The sequence below is a fragment of the Rhinolophus sinicus genome, chromosome 7 (assembly GCF_057876585.1).
Source record: "Rhinolophus sinicus isolate RSI-liver-muscle chromosome 7, RSI-T2T, whole genome shotgun sequence".
Classification (NCBI taxonomy): Eukaryota; Metazoa; Chordata; class Mammalia; order Chiroptera; family Rhinolophidae; genus Rhinolophus; species Rhinolophus sinicus.
In genome coordinates this window covers 13,008,486-13,026,148 of record NC_142507.1, presented here as the reverse complement: position 1 = coordinate 13,026,148, position 17,663 = coordinate 13,008,486, and the positions used below count along the sequence as shown (strand labels likewise).

The 17,663-nt window shown below is 40.8% G+C and overlaps 2 protein-coding genes and 1 long non-coding RNA gene across 12 annotated transcripts in view; 2 read left to right on the top strand and 1 right to left on the bottom strand.

Annotated features, from left to right (window-relative positions):
- LOC141568513 (uncharacterized) overlaps positions 1–2,265 on the top strand; it is a 55,554-nt gene extending 53,289 nt beyond the window's left edge. Inside the window, exon 5 of the long non-coding RNA XR_012491665.2 lies at positions 619–2,265. This is a non-coding gene — a long non-coding RNA (uncharacterized LOC141568513). The remainder of the gene's footprint in view (positions 1–618) is intronic.
- A 60-nt stretch (positions 2,266–2,325) lies between these two features.
- On the bottom strand, positions 2,326–14,364 carry COPS5 (COP9 signalosome subunit 5). Of its 2 annotated transcripts, none has more exons than XM_019726442.3 (8): positions 14,099–14,364; positions 11,578–11,812; positions 10,521–10,649; positions 9,788–9,853; positions 9,207–9,292; positions 7,235–7,346; positions 4,188–4,336; positions 2,326–2,564 (listed from the first exon to the last, which is right to left on the bottom strand). In XM_019726442.3, exons 2-8 carry the CDS (start codon positions 11,761–11,763, stop codon positions 2,480–2,482), a joined length of 813 nt encoding a protein of 270 aa, XP_019582001.1. In that variant the 5' UTR covers positions 11,764–11,812; positions 14,099–14,364; the 3' UTR covers positions 2,326–2,479. The 2 variants fall into 2 exon arrangements, with proteins under 2 accessions (XP_019582001.1, XP_019581993.1); XM_019726434.3 differs by having other exon boundaries at positions 14,107–14,364.
- A 1,865-nt stretch (positions 14,365–16,229) lies between these two features.
- The window catches only part of CSPP1 (centrosome and spindle pole associated protein 1), a 107,288-nt gene continuing 105,854 nt past the window's right edge, over positions 16,230–17,663 (top strand). For 7 of the 9 annotated variants that reach the window (XM_088799388.1, XM_088799384.1, XM_088799391.1 and 4 more), the window contains exon 1: positions 16,230–16,366. The gene's annotated coding sequence lies outside the window, so the exon portion shown is untranslated. Of the gene's footprint in view, positions 16,367–16,880; positions 16,900–17,663 lie in introns of those variants that run through there. The other 2 variants (XM_088799390.1, XM_088799383.1) reach the window with 2 other exon arrangements.

The following is a 17,663-nucleotide window of genomic DNA, read 5'->3' as shown; positions in this document are numbered from 1 at the left end:
TGAAGATGCACTTTAAAAATACTTGTAAAGGATCTTGCTTTCGAAATAAAGTAACTGCATTTACAATAAAACACAAATGCTCCTTTCTGGGGCTACTTTTGCCTGGGCTGGACCAATGAGTAGAGGGGATAGAGGGGACATTGTTGATTGTCTCTGTATTATCCATTTCACCTCTCAGTGTGTTGCAGTTGTGTATTTTGGATATTATTGACTCCAGGGGTGGCCTTTATTTGGTCTAAAGCAGTCAGTATATATAATCCCAAGGGTGGGCTCACAACTCAAGTTAGACCAATCAGAGTGAAGTGGGAGCCTGTTTTGACAGTTGTAAGCAGCTCTTTCACCCTAACTGGATGGTGTGATGTGCAGCCAGTTTGGGTGAATCAGCTTTAGGTTTAAGTCAAGACGTGGAGGGCAAAGCTGAGAACCATGGTAGGAAGCTTAATCCCACTGTACCTGAACCACGTTTGATTCTGGACTCTGTGGAGCTAGGTGAGCCGACAAATTCTTCTGATTGTGTAAGCATCACAACTGAAATACTGAGACTTATCAAAATGAGCCCAATGAGGTTAGGACTGAAAAGCTTGCTTTTCCTGGTAATTCTCTCTGTTGTTATCATAGGCATTTTCCATCACACCAAGATGTCTTAATTGATTCGCTCACCAATGTCAAGTTAAATGTGGACAACTGTACTCTAATCTTGGAATGAAAAATGCCAGTGTTTTCTTGGTGATTTCCATGACTCCTCTTTCATGTCAAAATCTTAAGCATTCCATCACGTCTGCCAAAGAAACGTCAAAGAGCTCGTCAGTGTCCTAAATGATTCAATGTGTTGGTGTCACTGGGGCTGTGGCAGTAAACACAGATTTTGGCTGCCTGTTGGGGTCAGTCATGATTTTTTTAAAAGGGCACAAACATGGAGGTCAGGTTGAGCCATCTGCAACTGGGGGTGCTGCTTTTTATTTAAAACTAGACCGAAATGCTAATATAGCATCATCAGTGTCTGAGAAAGTACTTGGATACTAATGTTAATTGGCTTCCTCATCTTAGCAGACTTCCTCGTTGCTAAATCTAATGGAAAACTTTTAAGCTGTTTTCCTTGACCTCTTGGCAGCATGTCAAGTCACTGGTAAATCACTTCTTCAAGTGTTCTTACTTCTCTGCTCCTGTGGTCTCCTCTTCCTCTGCCATTTTACAATTTGTTTTCTTGGGCCCTCTTCTCACTGTGTCCCACAGGTCACGTCACCTGCTCTCATCCAGCCCTCAACCCCTCTCTGAATAGAGTACTCTAGAAACATCCATCCAGCACATTTCTGCCGTTTAAGACTAGTTCCCCGTCACTGGGAGGATGGTCCAATAGGCCCCTGCAGGATTTTCCCCATCTTCCTGTTAGTCGTCTCTCGCTACTCCCCACATTCAGCCGACACTCGAGTCTAAGTGAATCTCAATTCCGAAGGTCAATAGTAAGTTCTCGCTCCCTGCTGCTGACCTTCCACGCTGCTGTCCTCTCTGCTTGTAAGTCATTGCCTCCCCAGTATACTTTCTGGCTTGTTCTCCTGTCTTTCAAATTTCAGCTTCACGTCAGGCACTTCCTTCTGGACGCCTACCTGAGTAACTCCTCTGGCGTGTTTCCCGAGCTCCCAGCACTTATTTCTCCCTTCATAGCAATACATTTAGGTTCTTGTTTACTTAGCTTTAGCCTCCATGGCAAGTTGTGTGAGGACAGTGGCCATGTCTGTCTTGTTCAGAATATCTCCAGAGAGTAAAACTGGGCCTGGTTCAGCAAAGACACTTAGTGAATATCTGACTGACTAGATACCCTGTGCTAGGCTCTGTCTCAAATAAATTATTTGATTTTCACGATCATAATTTATGGTGTGGTTTAGTCAGTGTTTCATAGGAGCACAAAAAATGCCATGTTGAATTATATATTTTTACTAATGGATTGGCAAAAGAAGATACGGCAGGTACTCGAATAACACTGTTTCATTCAATGTTGTTTCATTAAAATGTTGATGAGACGCTGTGGGAACTTTACTCTTGTTTATATCAATTAGCCTGTGGTAAAATCAGGTTCGTTATACGTCATTTTGCTGCAGTTCCAAGAACCTATCAATGATGTTAAGTGAGGACTTAATGTATAAGGCACATTGCAAAGTGGGTGATAATCAGTATGGCAAGTGAAATGCTGAAATTCTTTGACTAGATAGGCAAGACTCTAAAAAATAGAAAGGTTCTAATAAATATTTCTTTCCCTCATCTCAAGAACATTAAAGGACACTAGAAAAATATTGTAACCCCTCCTACACACAAAAAATGAAAGAACAATTTCATTTTAAAGAGTTTTATTACAGGATGTTAATGTTCAGGACACTTCAGAGCACCTTATACTTCTAACAGATTTTTGGTACCTGGTTTTAATGTGTTACTCGAGTATTTTTCACATACTGGCTTGCAGGCAAAAGTACTACTTAGTGATGGTTTAGGAGATGTTAATTTGATTAAACAGTTTATCCTTAATAACCTGAGACATCAATCCATGGATAGCTTCTATGGTAGTTTTACAGCTGAAAAGAAAAAAAACACCACATCACATAATGTCACAAGAACCGAACTGAAAACTGTTTCAAACATGCAAGCCCGCCCCCCACAATTTCCATCCTTGCACCCCCCCCAATGATTTTCAGTTCTATTCACATTCCACAAACCACACCAATTTATAGTTTACTCTTGTGATTTTTAGCCTTCTCCATGTCTTCACTACTTACTAGCACCTTCACAAGGAATGACCATGTAAAATTTGATATAATTTTTAAGTTAATTTTGTTACTTGTCAGCAGCTTTGGGAAAAGTTCTATTTCAAAGGTGACTAAAATTATATATAACTCATATTGATTCCAATACTACATTAGAATCTGTTACTCCTTATTATTTATTACTTAGATTAACTTAAAAAATGATTTTAAAGAATCCTATACTTTTTTCCTGGAAAAAAAAATTCACAAACCTCCTCCAAATAATTAAAAATCAAAATTAGGTTAGGGGGTAAAAGAGTTCGATTTTACAATTGATAAAAAAATAAAAAGCAAAAAAACGGTAACAACCCAATACTCAGAAGAGATGCAATTCTTGTAAAGTTACGCAAAAAAGGGAAAATTCTCTACTTCTGTCCTGTTACTTTTGTCCTTCCTACTTTACTTATATAACTGGGGGCATTCCCACAATGACATTTTTTGCTTCATAAGAAATTGAGATGTAAACGTAGATAAAATTACAAATCACAGACAGAAGAGCAAAAACTCACATTCAGGGCAATTACCAAAAATAAGACCTAGTGTCAAGGAAACTGTAATTTTTATGCAGGCTGCCAGGTCTACCTGTACCTTTTGAAAACCTGTGGAAAAAGGAATGAGGTAATTCTAACCCAAGAGGGCTTCCGCTCCTAAAACGCTTCATCTTTCCTCCTCCCTTCTCTTTCCTCCCCACCAGTCTGGTTTTTTTTTAATGGATACTAAGGTTTCAGTTTATACAGATGTCAACATAGTTTTCCCTTGCTCTGTCCCTAATTATCACGTTAAAATTCAATTGTTTGTGAAAGTACGTTATGTACGTAGTCTTCCCAGGCCTGTATGCATCTGAAGAGCCACATAATTATTTCCCAAGTCATCAGAGAACATATCCTGAATTTGTTCCTAACAAATCTTGGTAGTGAAATTTGGGATACTAAAAATTACTGTACAAAGAATAGTTTCAAAAGAATTACAAGAGAGATACAATCATTGCTATGACATTTAGGGATTTAAAACTTTATAAAAACTTGAAATTTGATAAATTTAAGAACTCCTACTTTAATCCCTCAGAAGGCAATTAAGTTAGAATAGATTAGGACATTCTTTTGCCAAAGTTCCCCACCCTCCACCCCCCCAAAGATCCAGTGACTGACGGGTTTTCTTTGTTACAGCTGAACCTAGAAAAAGTGACTGGGAGTATTTTATAACGTTACCCAGCCCTTTAAGCCTTTAGTGTTCTTACCTAATATCTTCTAAATTTTCAAAGTTAAAACATGCATGTGATAACTCTTATGGGTCCCAAGAACTTCGGGTACCATTCTAAGTTATAAGTAAGTCAAACCATAAGGAATTTGAATCCTACTGTTATTTGCAAATCCCAAAACGAAGAGAGGCTCTTACCTGTCTCGCGTAGCTTTGGCAAGTTTGTCTTCTGACTTTCGGTCGTGTGTCTCTAAACCCAACATGAAACTCCCCCGTCCCAGCTGGGCTTCTGACTGTTCTAATTTTTCAGACAAATCAAAGACCTGACCAGTGGTATAGTCTGCGTTCTGTGGGGAAAACGGTACTGTGTCAGTACATGATACAAACCAACCATTCGACAATTTTAAGGTAAACTAATTTCCTTTATGTAGAACATTTCATTTACAAAGAATTCCACTATGAAACCTAAGTGAATAGTCAATGAATTAAGAAGTCAAATTAAACTAGCAAAAACTGACTCCAGAGTTTAAGCAGTGCAAGCGCAGAGTTGTCCCCCTTTTATAATTTCCAGATTAAATTAGAAATTTTTCCTTCTGACTGCTGAAATCTAATGTTTGTTACAAGGAGAGCCTTTGCCAGATCTGGGTCCAGGTTCTGCTTCTGCTGCAGAGCAGTTGGGAGCCCGTGAGAGAGCTCCTCTGTGCCTTTAAGGCTTCTGAAAAACATGGGGAGGGAGGTGGGAATTGCTACCTTACACTCTTGTGAAGATTAAGTAACATATATAAAGCTTGTAGCACTGACCAAGGCACATTGTAAAGGCTTAATAAATTGTTAGCTAAATTTGTTATTTCTTCTTGTTAAACATCCAGAATTAGTACCATGACAATGTTTTAAAAATAACATTATTTTAGCTTTCCTGTTTATAAAATTGTTATTGGAAGAAATTTGGAAAATGTAAGCAATATAAAGAAGAAACACATGCAATTCCTCCACCTAACTATAAACACAGTTATACTGCAGAGTATTAAATATATGCTGGATGCCCATATGCACACCTATATATACCTATATACTGCTGGAATATATCTATATACTGTTTTGTCTGTTTCATACTTTTTAAAAAGAAAAACTTTAGTAGTTACATACATATATACTTTACGATAATATTTAAAAAAAGATTTTTATGGGACATCTTTTTGAAAATGTGTCTAAAATACAAAACAATTATGTCCCTCTCCTCCAGGTCTGAGGCTGGAGACCTAAGCTCCTTTCCCCATCACAGGCCCCACCCTTAAACCCTATTGGGAGAATTAATTGTCTTTGTGAGGTGCTTAACCTATTATCCCTGAGAACACAAAGCAATGATCTTTGTTACTGAGAGGTGTGGCTATTCGCTTTTTTTTTTGCGTTTTTTTGTTGTTGTTGTTGTTGTTTAATGTTTCCTAATAAAAGAGAAGCGTAAAACAAACAAAAAATGTTTTAAAGATGAGTTGTGAAGTACATATTCCGTTTCTTTCCTGTATCTTCAATAGAAGAAAATGAAGATTAAATACACAACTTGGCAACAATTAGTTGTTCCACTGCTCGGTGTGTAAGACAATGTACAACAAACACAGTTCAATCAGCAAACATGAAGAGTTATTTGCCGTCATCAAAGTTACTACAGAGAGCCCTTTAAAATGCTACCAGCTTTCCCAATGATTTTATAAACTTAAGATATATTTTAAAGATGCAATTACATTCACTTTGTCTGGATCTAAATGGTTTAGGACACCAATACATGCCCCCGACCCCCGATTTGGAGAAAACCCTAAGGTTTATAGACCACTTCATATTTGGAAGATTTACTTCAAGCAATGAAAAACAGGATGGCAAAAACAATTATACTATTAAAATGTAATAAAATGATGTCAATTACATTTCAAACACACAGAGAATAAATATAGGGAACTAATTTCTTAAAATCAGAAAATAACTTTTAAAGTCATAGTAAATATGCTCAAGTGGGGTCTTTTCCCCTGAATACAATGAACCAAATAATAACAAAAAATAATTTATTGAGGCTTTATTATATGCCAGGCATTTTGGTAACTGCTCTATGTGAAGTATTTCACTTAATTCTCAATATACTTAATGATGTAGGTACTATTATCATTGAGCCCAAGAAAAGCTCTCAGTCACACTGAATAACTTTGTGAAGGTCACACACAGCTACAAAAATGGCAGAGTTGTTTTGAATAGAGTTAATTTTATTCCAAATGCTGTGGTTCTAACCATTGCTGCATTGTACTATGTGAAGTGGTCTACTGTTTCTGGCTAAGCTCTAGATAGAATAGATAGAAACTTGTTAAATAAATATCCTTCTAAGTATGTTAGGCTTTAATGATATATTGGAAAATATATTCAGTGATTGTTTTTCTTCCCTCCCTGCCATCTGCTGCACTAAGATAATGATAATCTGATTTCCTTCTGGGGCAGCTCCTTCCCTCTTCTCAGTCCCTGTGCTCCTGAAAGAGTTTCCTGTACCCCAGCCCAGTAGTGAAACACCTGGCCTTGGCCCACCACTCATGGTGTTCATTCCGTCGGCCCAGATCAGGTTTATGGATGGGCATGTGACCTACGCAAGCTCAGACACAATGAGGCTTTGCCTGGAAGTGTCTCTGTGTGTGTGTGTGAGTGTGTGTGCGCACGCCCTGATCTTCTCTTCTGAATGTGAAACTTAGGGGCTCGGAGGTCTGAAGCTAATGCTGCCATCTTGCTTTGACATGAAATCTAAAACTGAAGCCAACTGACATGAATTCAAAGCTGAGAAAAGGACCAAGACCTCATAATATTGTTTGAATGCAAGCTTAGCTGAGGCTGAACTGAGCCCTGCTCCTGGATTTTGTAGCTTACATGATTCTCTTGTTTGCTTAAGCCAGTTTGGTTGGGTCTTCTGCCCCTTGTAACCAGAGTCCTACCTGAAATACCTGACACAACACAAATCAGGATTTGTGCTTTTCTCTCTGTAAGTCTCTAAGGCGGAGGCAGATCTCACCCTCATTTTGCTACTATGTTTGCCATTTAGACTTGGTCTCAGTGGTCCACGACACATCTTTGCTTGGCCTACTACCAGAATCTGACCCCAGCCCTGCTGTCTTAGCCAAGTCAGGTACAGCCCCTTCAATAAAAAAGAGTTCGTATATTAAACAACTCATGCAGCTTAGATAAAATTCAAATGCATCCCTTGCAAGTACAGTACTTACAGTAAGCAAACTAGAGGAACTCAGTGTATTCACCCAGTATTTATTCCACAAAAGTTCAAGCAATTTGCGATCCAAAGAGGATTTGAAATATGAGACTTCTAAGGCATAATATCTATGAAAACAAAAGCACAAATTTAGTAAGTAGAAAACATATTCAACTATATCATATAAAAGTTATAGCCAAGTTTTAGTGAATTACATTTTATATCTCCTAATTAGGACCTACGCTTTTTGGAAAAGTAAACTTTAAAGTAGGTCCTTAAAGCACCTAAAAAAATTACCAATGCTTCCAAAGGTACCTAGTTTATAATCAGGGATAGCAAGAAATATTTGGTTAAATGTCTGGAAAATATATATTTTTTAAAGTAGTAAATATTTAAATATCTCACTAGGTTCTGTACATGAATGGACACAAAGAAACACAAGGGACTTCTTTACCTTAAGGTAAAGGAGTTTACCATTTACGTAGATGTGGTATGAATCCCAAAAAGTTAATGACATACGTTGACTAACAATAAGTGATGCTATAACGTAATGCATATATTAAAGCGAATCACCTACCAATTAACTGTTAGGGATAATGAGTACTCTTAGTGTTGATGGAACTGCCTGAGAACCCCCGTGAGAAGGCAGGATTTAGAGTAACCCTTACGTGAGCCCACGGTGTGGATATGCTGAGAGCAAGGAGGGCATTAGGCTGAGAGCATCAACTCACAAAAAGAAAGCCATGAAAGGAATAATAAGCCAATCAGTTTACCAGGACAGGTGAGCAAGAGCAGAAGAATTACGTGGGGGAAACCTAGAAAGCTATGTCGGGGTCTTATTGGTGGAGAACATTACATAAAAAGCTGAGAAATGTAAACTTTTATCTTCTGGGTACTTGGGACTCATGGGAGGTATTTGACAGCACAGTGATAAGGCCGCAGAGGTGCCTCAGGAAGCTGGCCATGGCAGGACGTGTTAGCGGAGCGCCTGGAGGCAAGGACGCCACAAAGGGTGCCAGTGCAGCGGGGCAGGTGTGAAAAAGACGGGCTGCGGCTCAGGGTAGTGGTGCAGGACGGACACAGGCGCACAACACCACCTGCTTGCTGACCGAATGCAGGAGTGAATGAATGAAAAAGAGGAAGAACGTAAAGACCTTGGATTAAGTGAAGGCCTTTTCAAGATCAAGATACTGGTACGTATCTGAAGACGGAAAAGACACAGCCAGTGAAATGTGAGCTCCTCTTCTGTCCTGGGTGCTCTACATACACTCTCATTTAATCTTCCCTCCAACCACACAAGGAAGGAGTTATTATTCCCATTGTACAGACAGAGAAACAGATTTAGAGAGTAAAGACCCTGCTCAAAGCCACATAGCTGGTGAGTGGTAAGGGGTGAAGGGCAGAAGCTGGGAGGCTAGATAGAAGGCTAGTGCTTAGGTTCGGGCTCCAGATGCAGGGGTTTAGGGCCAGGTGAGAAGACAGGTGGGAAGATATATTTCAGACGGTAGAAAAACACTCCTCATTGATTTAACATTTTTAAAACTTGAGATGTAATTCACATACCATCAGAGTCACTAAAGAAGTACACAGATTCAGTGGTTTTTAGTAGGGCTTCTTTAACTTGTGAAGTGAAAACATTTAAGAAGAATTTTTGCTCAGTGGAATTTGGGTACTTTGAAGGTGGCAGACGTGCTCGTGTCAGGCTGGCCCTGAATGCAACTTCTTTCAACTGTTCATTTCATTAACAGGCCAAGTATCTTGTACATTGATAAAATGCTTATGGTTGTGTGAAACGCAAATAACATATTAGATTTAAACAATTATTAATAAAAATCCAAACATTATTCAAAATTTATATATTCTTACTATTATTTTAAAATATTATGAAATATATTTTGTCTGAACCTTTTTTCTCATCTGTAAGGGGCTTGGACTGAATGATCTTTTTATGATGATTTCGGCATCAGATACATTTTGAAATTACTTACTGTTTGCAGTGTACACCAAAGTCTTCTATTTTATTAAGTGGGATAGTCTGGTACTCAGAAGGTCCTTCATCAGGAGGTTTGTAGCCCTAAATAAAAATGAAGAAAATAGAAGGTTTAAAAAAAAAAAAAAGAGTAAAAACGTATGTTTTATATGTAGCTTTCTATTTACAGAAACATTAATTATGGGGAGCTAAATATTCAACATAAGTATTCAATGTTCAATAAGTAAATAAGAAGTTATTTTGCTTATATCCTCCCTCAGCCCCACTTGGTGGCTAAAGACTGGATTTGGCTTATAGATTCATTTTTCTTGTCCTTAGGTGACGTACACTTGTGCTAATATCTATTTTAGATATCACCAAGGGCATATAGAAACTGAATAACAAAGACTGCTTTTCTAGTAAAATTAACAACATGTAGAACAAATGTATTGTCTTTTGCTAAGGACAATTTGACTGCTAATTTGTGAAAAGTATTAAATTGTTTTAGGACAAAACAAGATACTAACCATATCTTTAAAAATAAGTCAAATATTTGGAATTAAAAGAATTACACAGATTTATAATTTTAACAATTATTACCTTTGGGTATGTCCTGAAGGCTCCAAGATTCACTTTCCCTGCAGATATTGTTCTTGTTGGGTCAATCTACAAGAAAGACATATTTAGTATCTGATTCTAAAATCGTTATATACTTCCATTTGTTTAGACATTGTAAACCTAGAAATACACATGTACATATAACACACCACACACACAAACCCAAACACACACTAATTAAAAGAACCAAATTATAGGAAAAAAAATAACCAAACTAAAAAGCCATAAAAGTTCAATAAAGTAGGTAAGTACAGAAATGTCTCCTGATTAATTTAGAGGTTAGATCTTGTTATTATACGATTTAAGAATATTTGAAGATTTACTGGTCTCTTTTTCAAGTTTTTGTCCTTTTAATAGAAGAAAAATTTCTACCTTCCTCACAGTAACGTGGATTGCGTCTAGTACACTGAACATAGCAAGAGGTGCTCCAGCGATTCCTGATTTACTCAGTTAACACTGACTGAATGCCTACTATGTGCCAGGGACTGAGACACAGGTGCTGTGATCACCCTCACCTCACAGAGTAGGGGAAGAGACACAGAGAGGTTAAGTACCTTGTTTAAAGTCCCAGCTGCTAAGCGGTGGAATTCAGATTCAAACCTAGGCAGACGACACCAGAGCCTTGCTCTTACCACACAGTTTGTATTTCTCTGTGTACTTGCTCTGGTAAATCTTCATGAAGAACTTAATTAAAACTGGTTGTAAAAGTACTTACCACCACGGCTACGAATGGTTCCTGGAACTGCTGATTGAGCATCTGAGTACTAACATCAATCCCAGAGAGCCAGCAGCCATAGCCAGGGTGGCTATGGTACCAGCCAATTGCATTTTCAAGGCGGCCAACCTGACAAATGAAGAGGGCATGGGAGCTTGAGGTTCCTGTTCAATCTTAGAGACACTTATCGTTTGTCTGTTTACATAGTATTAGGGTAAAATAGTATGCAGAATAGTTCACAGTGTACGCTGCTTTCAAGGTAAAAATTGTTTTGAGTAGATAATTCATGCCCAGAGCACAAAATTAACAAGACACAAGTCCTGTAAAGTTCTTCAGTCCCCTTCCCACTTCTTTCCCCTCAACCATTCAGTTTCTCAGCCCAGATGTCACCACTATACCCAGATGCTTACACACCTATCTTCCAGAGATATTCTTTGCATATGGAGATTGATAAACACACACACAATGGCATAGTACATACAGTGTTCTACACTTCACTTTTTTCAATGAACAAAATATTCTGGGGTTTGTTCCACATTAGTAAATATACAGAGAACGACTTTTCTGTTTTTATTTTTTTTAAAGGCTGGCTAGCAGTTCATTGTATGGCTATGCCATAATTTATTTAATCAGTTTTATACTCAGAAAAATTTAGGTTATTTCCAAATTTTTAGTTTTAAACACACATCTGATTAGAATTTAAAAAAATTGTTTGAGATATAATTGACATGTAACATTATAATAGTTCAGGTGTACAACGTAATGATTTGATATATGTTGCAAAATGATCACAGTGGGTGTTAATTAACATCCATCACCACACACAGTTACAAATTTTCTTTTTCTTGTGATAAGAACTTTTAAGATACACTCTCTTGAGTATTTAATTTTTTAAAAAAATCCATGCTAAAATCATATTTTTTATATAGAAATTGTTGCCAATAACTTAAAATATAAAGTTTCACACAAAGAGGATAGTTTCAAGTTTAGAAACTTGAAAGTCACCATGAGACTCTTTAACTTGCACAGACTAAACATGATCGAACACCATTTTTACCTGCTTGGCATTTTCTATATATGCGGCCATATACTCATAGGCAGCAGCCTGAGCATTTACTCGGGTTTCAGTGCCCTCTACAGGCAAAGCAAAACTGTCCATAATGATCATGGTTTCACCGTCCACCTTTCCCAGCATCAAGCCCATCACTTCCAGGTTGCCTCCTGATCTGGCATGCATCACCATTTTCAGTAAAGCCAACGCGGAGATTTTGCAGTACTTAAAGTAATGGTGGCTACAAAACAAAAGCACAGTGTAATGAACTTTCTTATATAAAGTACAATTTCAAAGGAGTTTGTGTGAAGATCATGAATATGCATTGAAGAAATTTACAGCGATGGAAGGAGGAGAGAGTGTGAAATGTGGGAAAGAAAAAAGGAAGTAGAAAAGGACAGAGTTCCTATAGGGGGATAGAAATGATGAACATGTCATAGTGCTGCCAGATAGTTCCCCTTGGGGGAAGGGAAAAGTATGAAATCATTTTTTAACATACTATTCAAGTGAAATGGGGGTATTTACATGACCGGTTCAACAGACTTGTTCTCCATTAATTTTGGAATCACCAGATCTCTGATTCTGACTGGTTGGATGGCTGTGCCCAGCTTTTCTCAGGCCTAACTAACCTTCTGGCCTAGTGGTGAAGAATGTGGCTTCTGACAGTCATCTGCCTAGGTCTGAATCCTTGCATTGCCTACTCCTAGCTGTGGCCTTGAGACAACTGCTTCGATTTCCTCATCTGCAAACAGGGATATTTCATAGAGGTTTTGTTAGGAGGAAATAAACTAAATGAAATAATGTATGTAAAGTGCTTAACTTAGTGCCTGACACATACTAAAGTTTTTAAGTGTTAGGTGTTATCAGCATTAATCTTTTATAGTACTCTCAAAGAACAGTGTGTTGAGGGTGAGGCTTCTTTTTGTAGTGTCAGCCTCAAAATTAAAAATGTAGCCCTAATAGCTTTAGTTCTACTATGATCACTATTTCAGAGTTTGTCACCTGTGGCTGGAACTAAACTACTCTTGAATAAAATTACATTTTCCACCTCAATAATGCAGCCCAAGACAGCTAGGATGAATATAATTAGAGCCACAATCAGACAGTGAACACAGCCGATAATCTCCAACTATTTAAGAGGCTACATCAACCTAAAATGCATAGCCTGCTACAGGAGTAAGCAGACAACCAGCCATTCTAACCAGTCTGTACAGAATGGTCAGTCAGTGTCTCTGAGAAGCCTTTTTAAGATGTTTGCCCACAGATGTCAATCGCAACTGAAAAACATGGAGCCCTGGTTTTGGTGTCAAGACATGAACAAAAATCTTGGCTCCTCCATTTACTGGGGAAAAGAAAAAACAAAACAAAACAAAAAACAAACAAACAAAAAACCCGGTTATTATGCCCCTAACTACATTCATTCTAGAGTCTTTAACATATTTTTATGACATCACCAATGGGCCTTATTTCCACTTTACAGATTAAAAAAATGAACATGGACAAGTAAATTTCCAAGGGCCAATCAACTAATTAGTGACAGTAGTGAGATTTGATCTTACGTCTATTGCTCAGTTTATTGCCTCAGTGCGATCATGAAATAAGTTACTTAATCGTATTTGCTAACATTATTTGCAAAAATGGAATGAAAATACAGAACTGGGTTGTCATGAGGATTAAATGACAAATGGAATGGAAATTCCTAGGTCAGTACTCACGCATATTAAGCACTCAATAAACATGGCTGGATCTGAATACTGACAGTTAAAGCTTGCCTTCTAAAAAACTGTGAGACAGATGAAGTATGGTTTTTGTTGCTGACCACCACTCTCTCTCTCTCTATTTCGACTGTGCTCTTCTTACTCTCTCCCTAACAAAATCTGCTCTCAGGAAAGGATAAATGCTGTGGGTCAAGGATCCTCAAGTTGTCATCACTGCCATGGACACAGGGATTTTGCTAAGGGGCAAAAAGCCTTAAGCTCTATTGATGCAATTTCTAGTTCATGTAAACAGGCGAAGTAACATTTTGGGAGACTGGGTAGACCCTCGTGCGTTTCTGAAATAATTACCAGCAGTCAGAAAACGATTACAGATCTCTAAAAGGTGGCTCAAAGTTAAGAGATTTCCTGGGCTGGCTCAATTTCTGAAGACAGCTGCAGCCTCCAGTCTGGGATCTGCTGAAGGTGCCAACAAGGTGTATATCGAGATAGGGAGGGTTCAAGGCAGAGTGTGTGGCATATATTACAATACGGATGTTGAAAAGTGACAACACAAATCACCGCTTGCCTTTTCCTCTTCCATCCTTCGGAGGCAAACGTGTTAAAGACACAGAAAGGGGAGACGAAGTAAACCCCAGTGGAGGGGCTTAGGCTCTACTTGAGGGTATAGAAAGTAGACCAAAATTTCTTAGGCGCATATTCTTTCTCCTCTCTGTGCATGAAAAAACAAGCTCTCCATCCCCTTCAGCTCCCACTCCCCTGGGTCTCTTACACTCCCGCCACCCCGTCCCTCCCCTGCGCTCGCCAGGGACCTCCTCACTCCTTAGTCCAGGGCTTCGCCGCCAGGATTTCTTGCTGCTGTTTCTTGTCGTATTTATAGATTTCATCGATACTCTGGGCTTCCTGCATGTTGTTGGCCAATTCCCAGGTTTTCTGGGCCATACCACTCCCGGACGCCGCCATCGCCGAGGAACCGGAGAAGTCGTCGCCTCCACAATCAAGACGCAACTTTAACCTTGCTAGGTTTCTGGGTGTGGGCCTCGGACCCTCCCCACCAAAGATGCAAACCCGTACTACCCTGTCGAGGCAGCCATGACACCTAGAACCGGAAGTGAAGTGGGTACAGACCATTCGGGGATGGAGGGGGCCCTTCGAGAAAAGACGTTATAAATAGCAGTTACATAACAGTTCGAGACAGAGGAATCTTCTTGTGGCTTAAATGAGAGCATATGAGCTTGGAAAATTATATGTGTGGATTAGGACAAACTCAGTACTTGGATATGAGAATGGTATAGCCTCCCGCACCGGAAGAAGGGCATGTTATCGTTATGCCAGAAACTGCAGTTGGCCTTCTTTGTTCGTACTGCGCAGGCTCAACCTTCGCCATATTAAAAATGTGTAGCTCCTTCAGCTGGGTTTGGGGGAAAAGCTGGTTTTTTTGGTAGCTGTAGGTACCTTAAATGAAATAGTTTGTTGAAAGACTGAAAAATAAGGATGTCCGCGGAAAAAAACTTCGATATATGTAATTCTGGGTGCTGGTGAGAAAGAAACATGGCATCTTAATGTACTTGCAGACGAATCACTGCATTTGCGCAAAATCCTAAGGGCTGGTGGTGGTTTGGCACGAGAGGGGCGTTCTCTAGCGTCCGAGGAGGCTATCGAAAGTCGTGGACTCTTATAATCATGCCCTTTGGCGTGTTTGTAAAACTTTACGTCAACATGACTTATTAGTGTTATGAAAATGTCTAGTACTCAGCTCTTATAGTTTACATTTTAATCTTCAGCATTGCTCCGTGAAACCACCTCTGTCCCCGAGGCCGAATTAATCTCAACATACTATTTGTTTTCTTACAACAGTTAATAGGCTGTTTAATTATTTGCTTGTGTTACGTTTTCTTCTTTCCCCTCTTCTCCCCCACAGCGCACTGGATTCTAACTTCTAAAGCACAGAGACCAGGTCTGTGATTCTTGTTTTATCCCTGACACCGAGCGTAGATGTTCAATACTTTTTTTATTGGCGTCGGGGAAAGGGAGATGGGAGAATAGAATAGAGAGCATCATTCTCCCGCTTCATCTTTTTTCAGTCACCCTTAGAATTTTGCATATACGGTCAGCATTGCCCCAAATGCTCCCCCCGCCCCAACTTTTCTGCCCGGGAGCTCCTATTAATCTTTAAAAACACAGCTCAAAGATCTCTGCCATTTAATGTTTCTTCCTCATCTCTGGGGTAATTCCTTCCACGGTATCTCTAAGAGTCTGTGGGTGCTTCTATAACTTACATTACATTGTAATATATTGTTTACTTCAAAGTTTGTCTTTTCACTGTAAGTTGCAGAGTGCAGGACACCCCACTCCCAGTACGGTGTGTGGCATACAGTTAAAATAAAAACATTAGAATTTTAGAATCCACATCCCTGCAAGCGGTTTTGATAAATTGATTTCGAGTTGAAGAAAATTTATCTTTAAAACTCTCTTACGAAGGAATTTAAGATAAAGGACTCCTAGTAGTTCTACTTTCCACGGAGATTTCTTTTCTAGTGGTAGCACAGGGCCATCTAGTATTGGGGTGAACTGAATATGTTGAAATTGGTAGTAAAGGCCCAGGACAAAACGTTGACCAGAGGAGTAAGACCCTGGAGAGGTCCACAGTTTTTCTCTTACTCCCACCCCTCCCTTTTTTTCTTTCCAGACTCTGACAGTTCCCAGGCCGGCTGGGACTCGGGGGGTTTGGAGGGGCTGGAAACAATTTAGCCTGGGAAACGGCTGCTATCAGTTAATAGCCCTCAGGCGGGGCAGGTGAACCCGGCGGCGGCGGCGCAGTACCCAACCTGGAGGTGGGAGAGCCCTGCGAGCGGCCGGCGACTGTACGACCTCCGGGGCGGCAGGGGGCGCCTCCGGCCGCGCGGCCTTCCCCCGAGGCCCGGTAGGGGCGGGGCCGCGCACGGCCGTTGGCTAAGGGCGGGCGGAGGGTCGGCTTAAGAGGCGGAGCCCGCGCCAGGCGGCCACCGCCGCCACTTGGGATCCTGTAGGTCCTCGCTAGAGCGCTGTGCGTCTCCCAGGACGCGAGCCCAGTCTCCCGAGTAAGCGTTCGCTGGCCGCGGGTGGGGAGCCGGCCTGGCGGGCTGTGGCGGGAGGGGCTGTCCCGGGGCGGGGATAGGGTACGGTCATGCCTACGGGCGGCGGTCTCGCGGCGGCCGGGCTGACGGCGGTGTCTGGGTTACAGGGATTCCCTGCGGGGGGAGGTCTCGTGGCCGCCGGACTAGGGGCAGTGTCCGAGTTATGGGGTTGGGGTTGGGGTATGGTGGCTGCCGGGCCGGGGACGCTGTCCAGGGTCCGGGTGGGGGTCTCGCAGCAGCCCGGCTTGGGGCAGTGCCTGGTCCCCGGGGGCGGGGTTTACCTGCGGATGGGGGTCTCGCGGCTGCCGGGCAGGCCCTGGGGCGGTGCCCTGGTTACGCGATCTTGACTCCCGGGGCCACAGCTGCAGCCGCCTTGGGTGCCGTAGAGACCTGGTTGGTTGCCTGACAACGCGTTGACGCTTTCTAGCGAGGCCGCCACCTACAGCGCGCAGACTAGCGGTGCCTTCGCTGCCCATCAGCCGGTCTCCGCTGTTACAGTAAGCCTTCCGAGCATCTTTCCTCTTCCTTGGTGCTGGTTAAGGGTTAACGTTTACTGGCTTGTGCGCCAGGCGCGGATCCCAGCGCTTTGCTTTGCAGGTGAAATTGGTTTAATCACCCAACCCTATGAACTCTGCTGTTTTCCTGGTTCCACCTGGCTTCTCGAGCTAGAACCTCTTGTAACTGCCTTGATTTTAGGATTGTTACCTGGGATTTGAATTCAGTTTTCAGTGTTAGCCACGGGTCTCATCTTTCGGGAGAGAGTGGCTCTCAAGATTATAGGGTTAAGATATTTAGCTTGGATTTCTGGGAAGACTAAATTCTAAAGCAAACCACCACCCAGTTTACAGACACTTCGGAAAATCCAAGAGCCTACCAGCAACCAACATGAGTTTGTAAAAAGACAGTTATCCTCAGAGAGGTTCTATTTTAAGTGAGAGAATAGTTTATCGTGCTGACAAACAAAAAGGAATCCCTTGGCAACCAGTAAGATGCTGGTTTTTTTTCTTGCATGTCATTCTTCTCTCTAGGAGGACACTGGTTTTTCTGGTGGTTAAATATCTGCTGAAATGCTTACCGGAGATGCAGTTTGGGGTCTCCTGCAGTACAGATGACCTTCTGGAAGGTAGCAGGTGGTTTTAGATAGGGTGATTTGAAACAGGATGCTTTCAGTACAGTTTTTCTCAAGTGAACTTTTCAGACAAATGCGATTTAACTGTTACAAACTGAGCAGATTTCAGATTACCTTTTTAACATCATTCTG

What these genes read in the sequence shown, in the direction of transcription:
- COPS5 (XM_019726434.3), bottom strand. Translation starts at nt 14,249, where the DNA reads ATGGCGGCGTCCGGGAGTGGTATGGCCCAGAAAACCTGGGAATTGGCC. An exon ending in TTTGGTGTACACTGCAAACA is followed by an intron (nt 7,347 to 9,206) that starts GTAAGTAATTTC and finishes TTGTTTTCATAG; the next exon opens with ATATTATGCCTTAGAAGTCT. An exon ending in GTTCCTCTAGTTTGCTTACT is followed by an intron (nt 4,337 to 7,234) that starts GTAAGTACTGTA and finishes TTTTCCCCACAG; the next exon opens with AACGCAGACTATACCACTGG.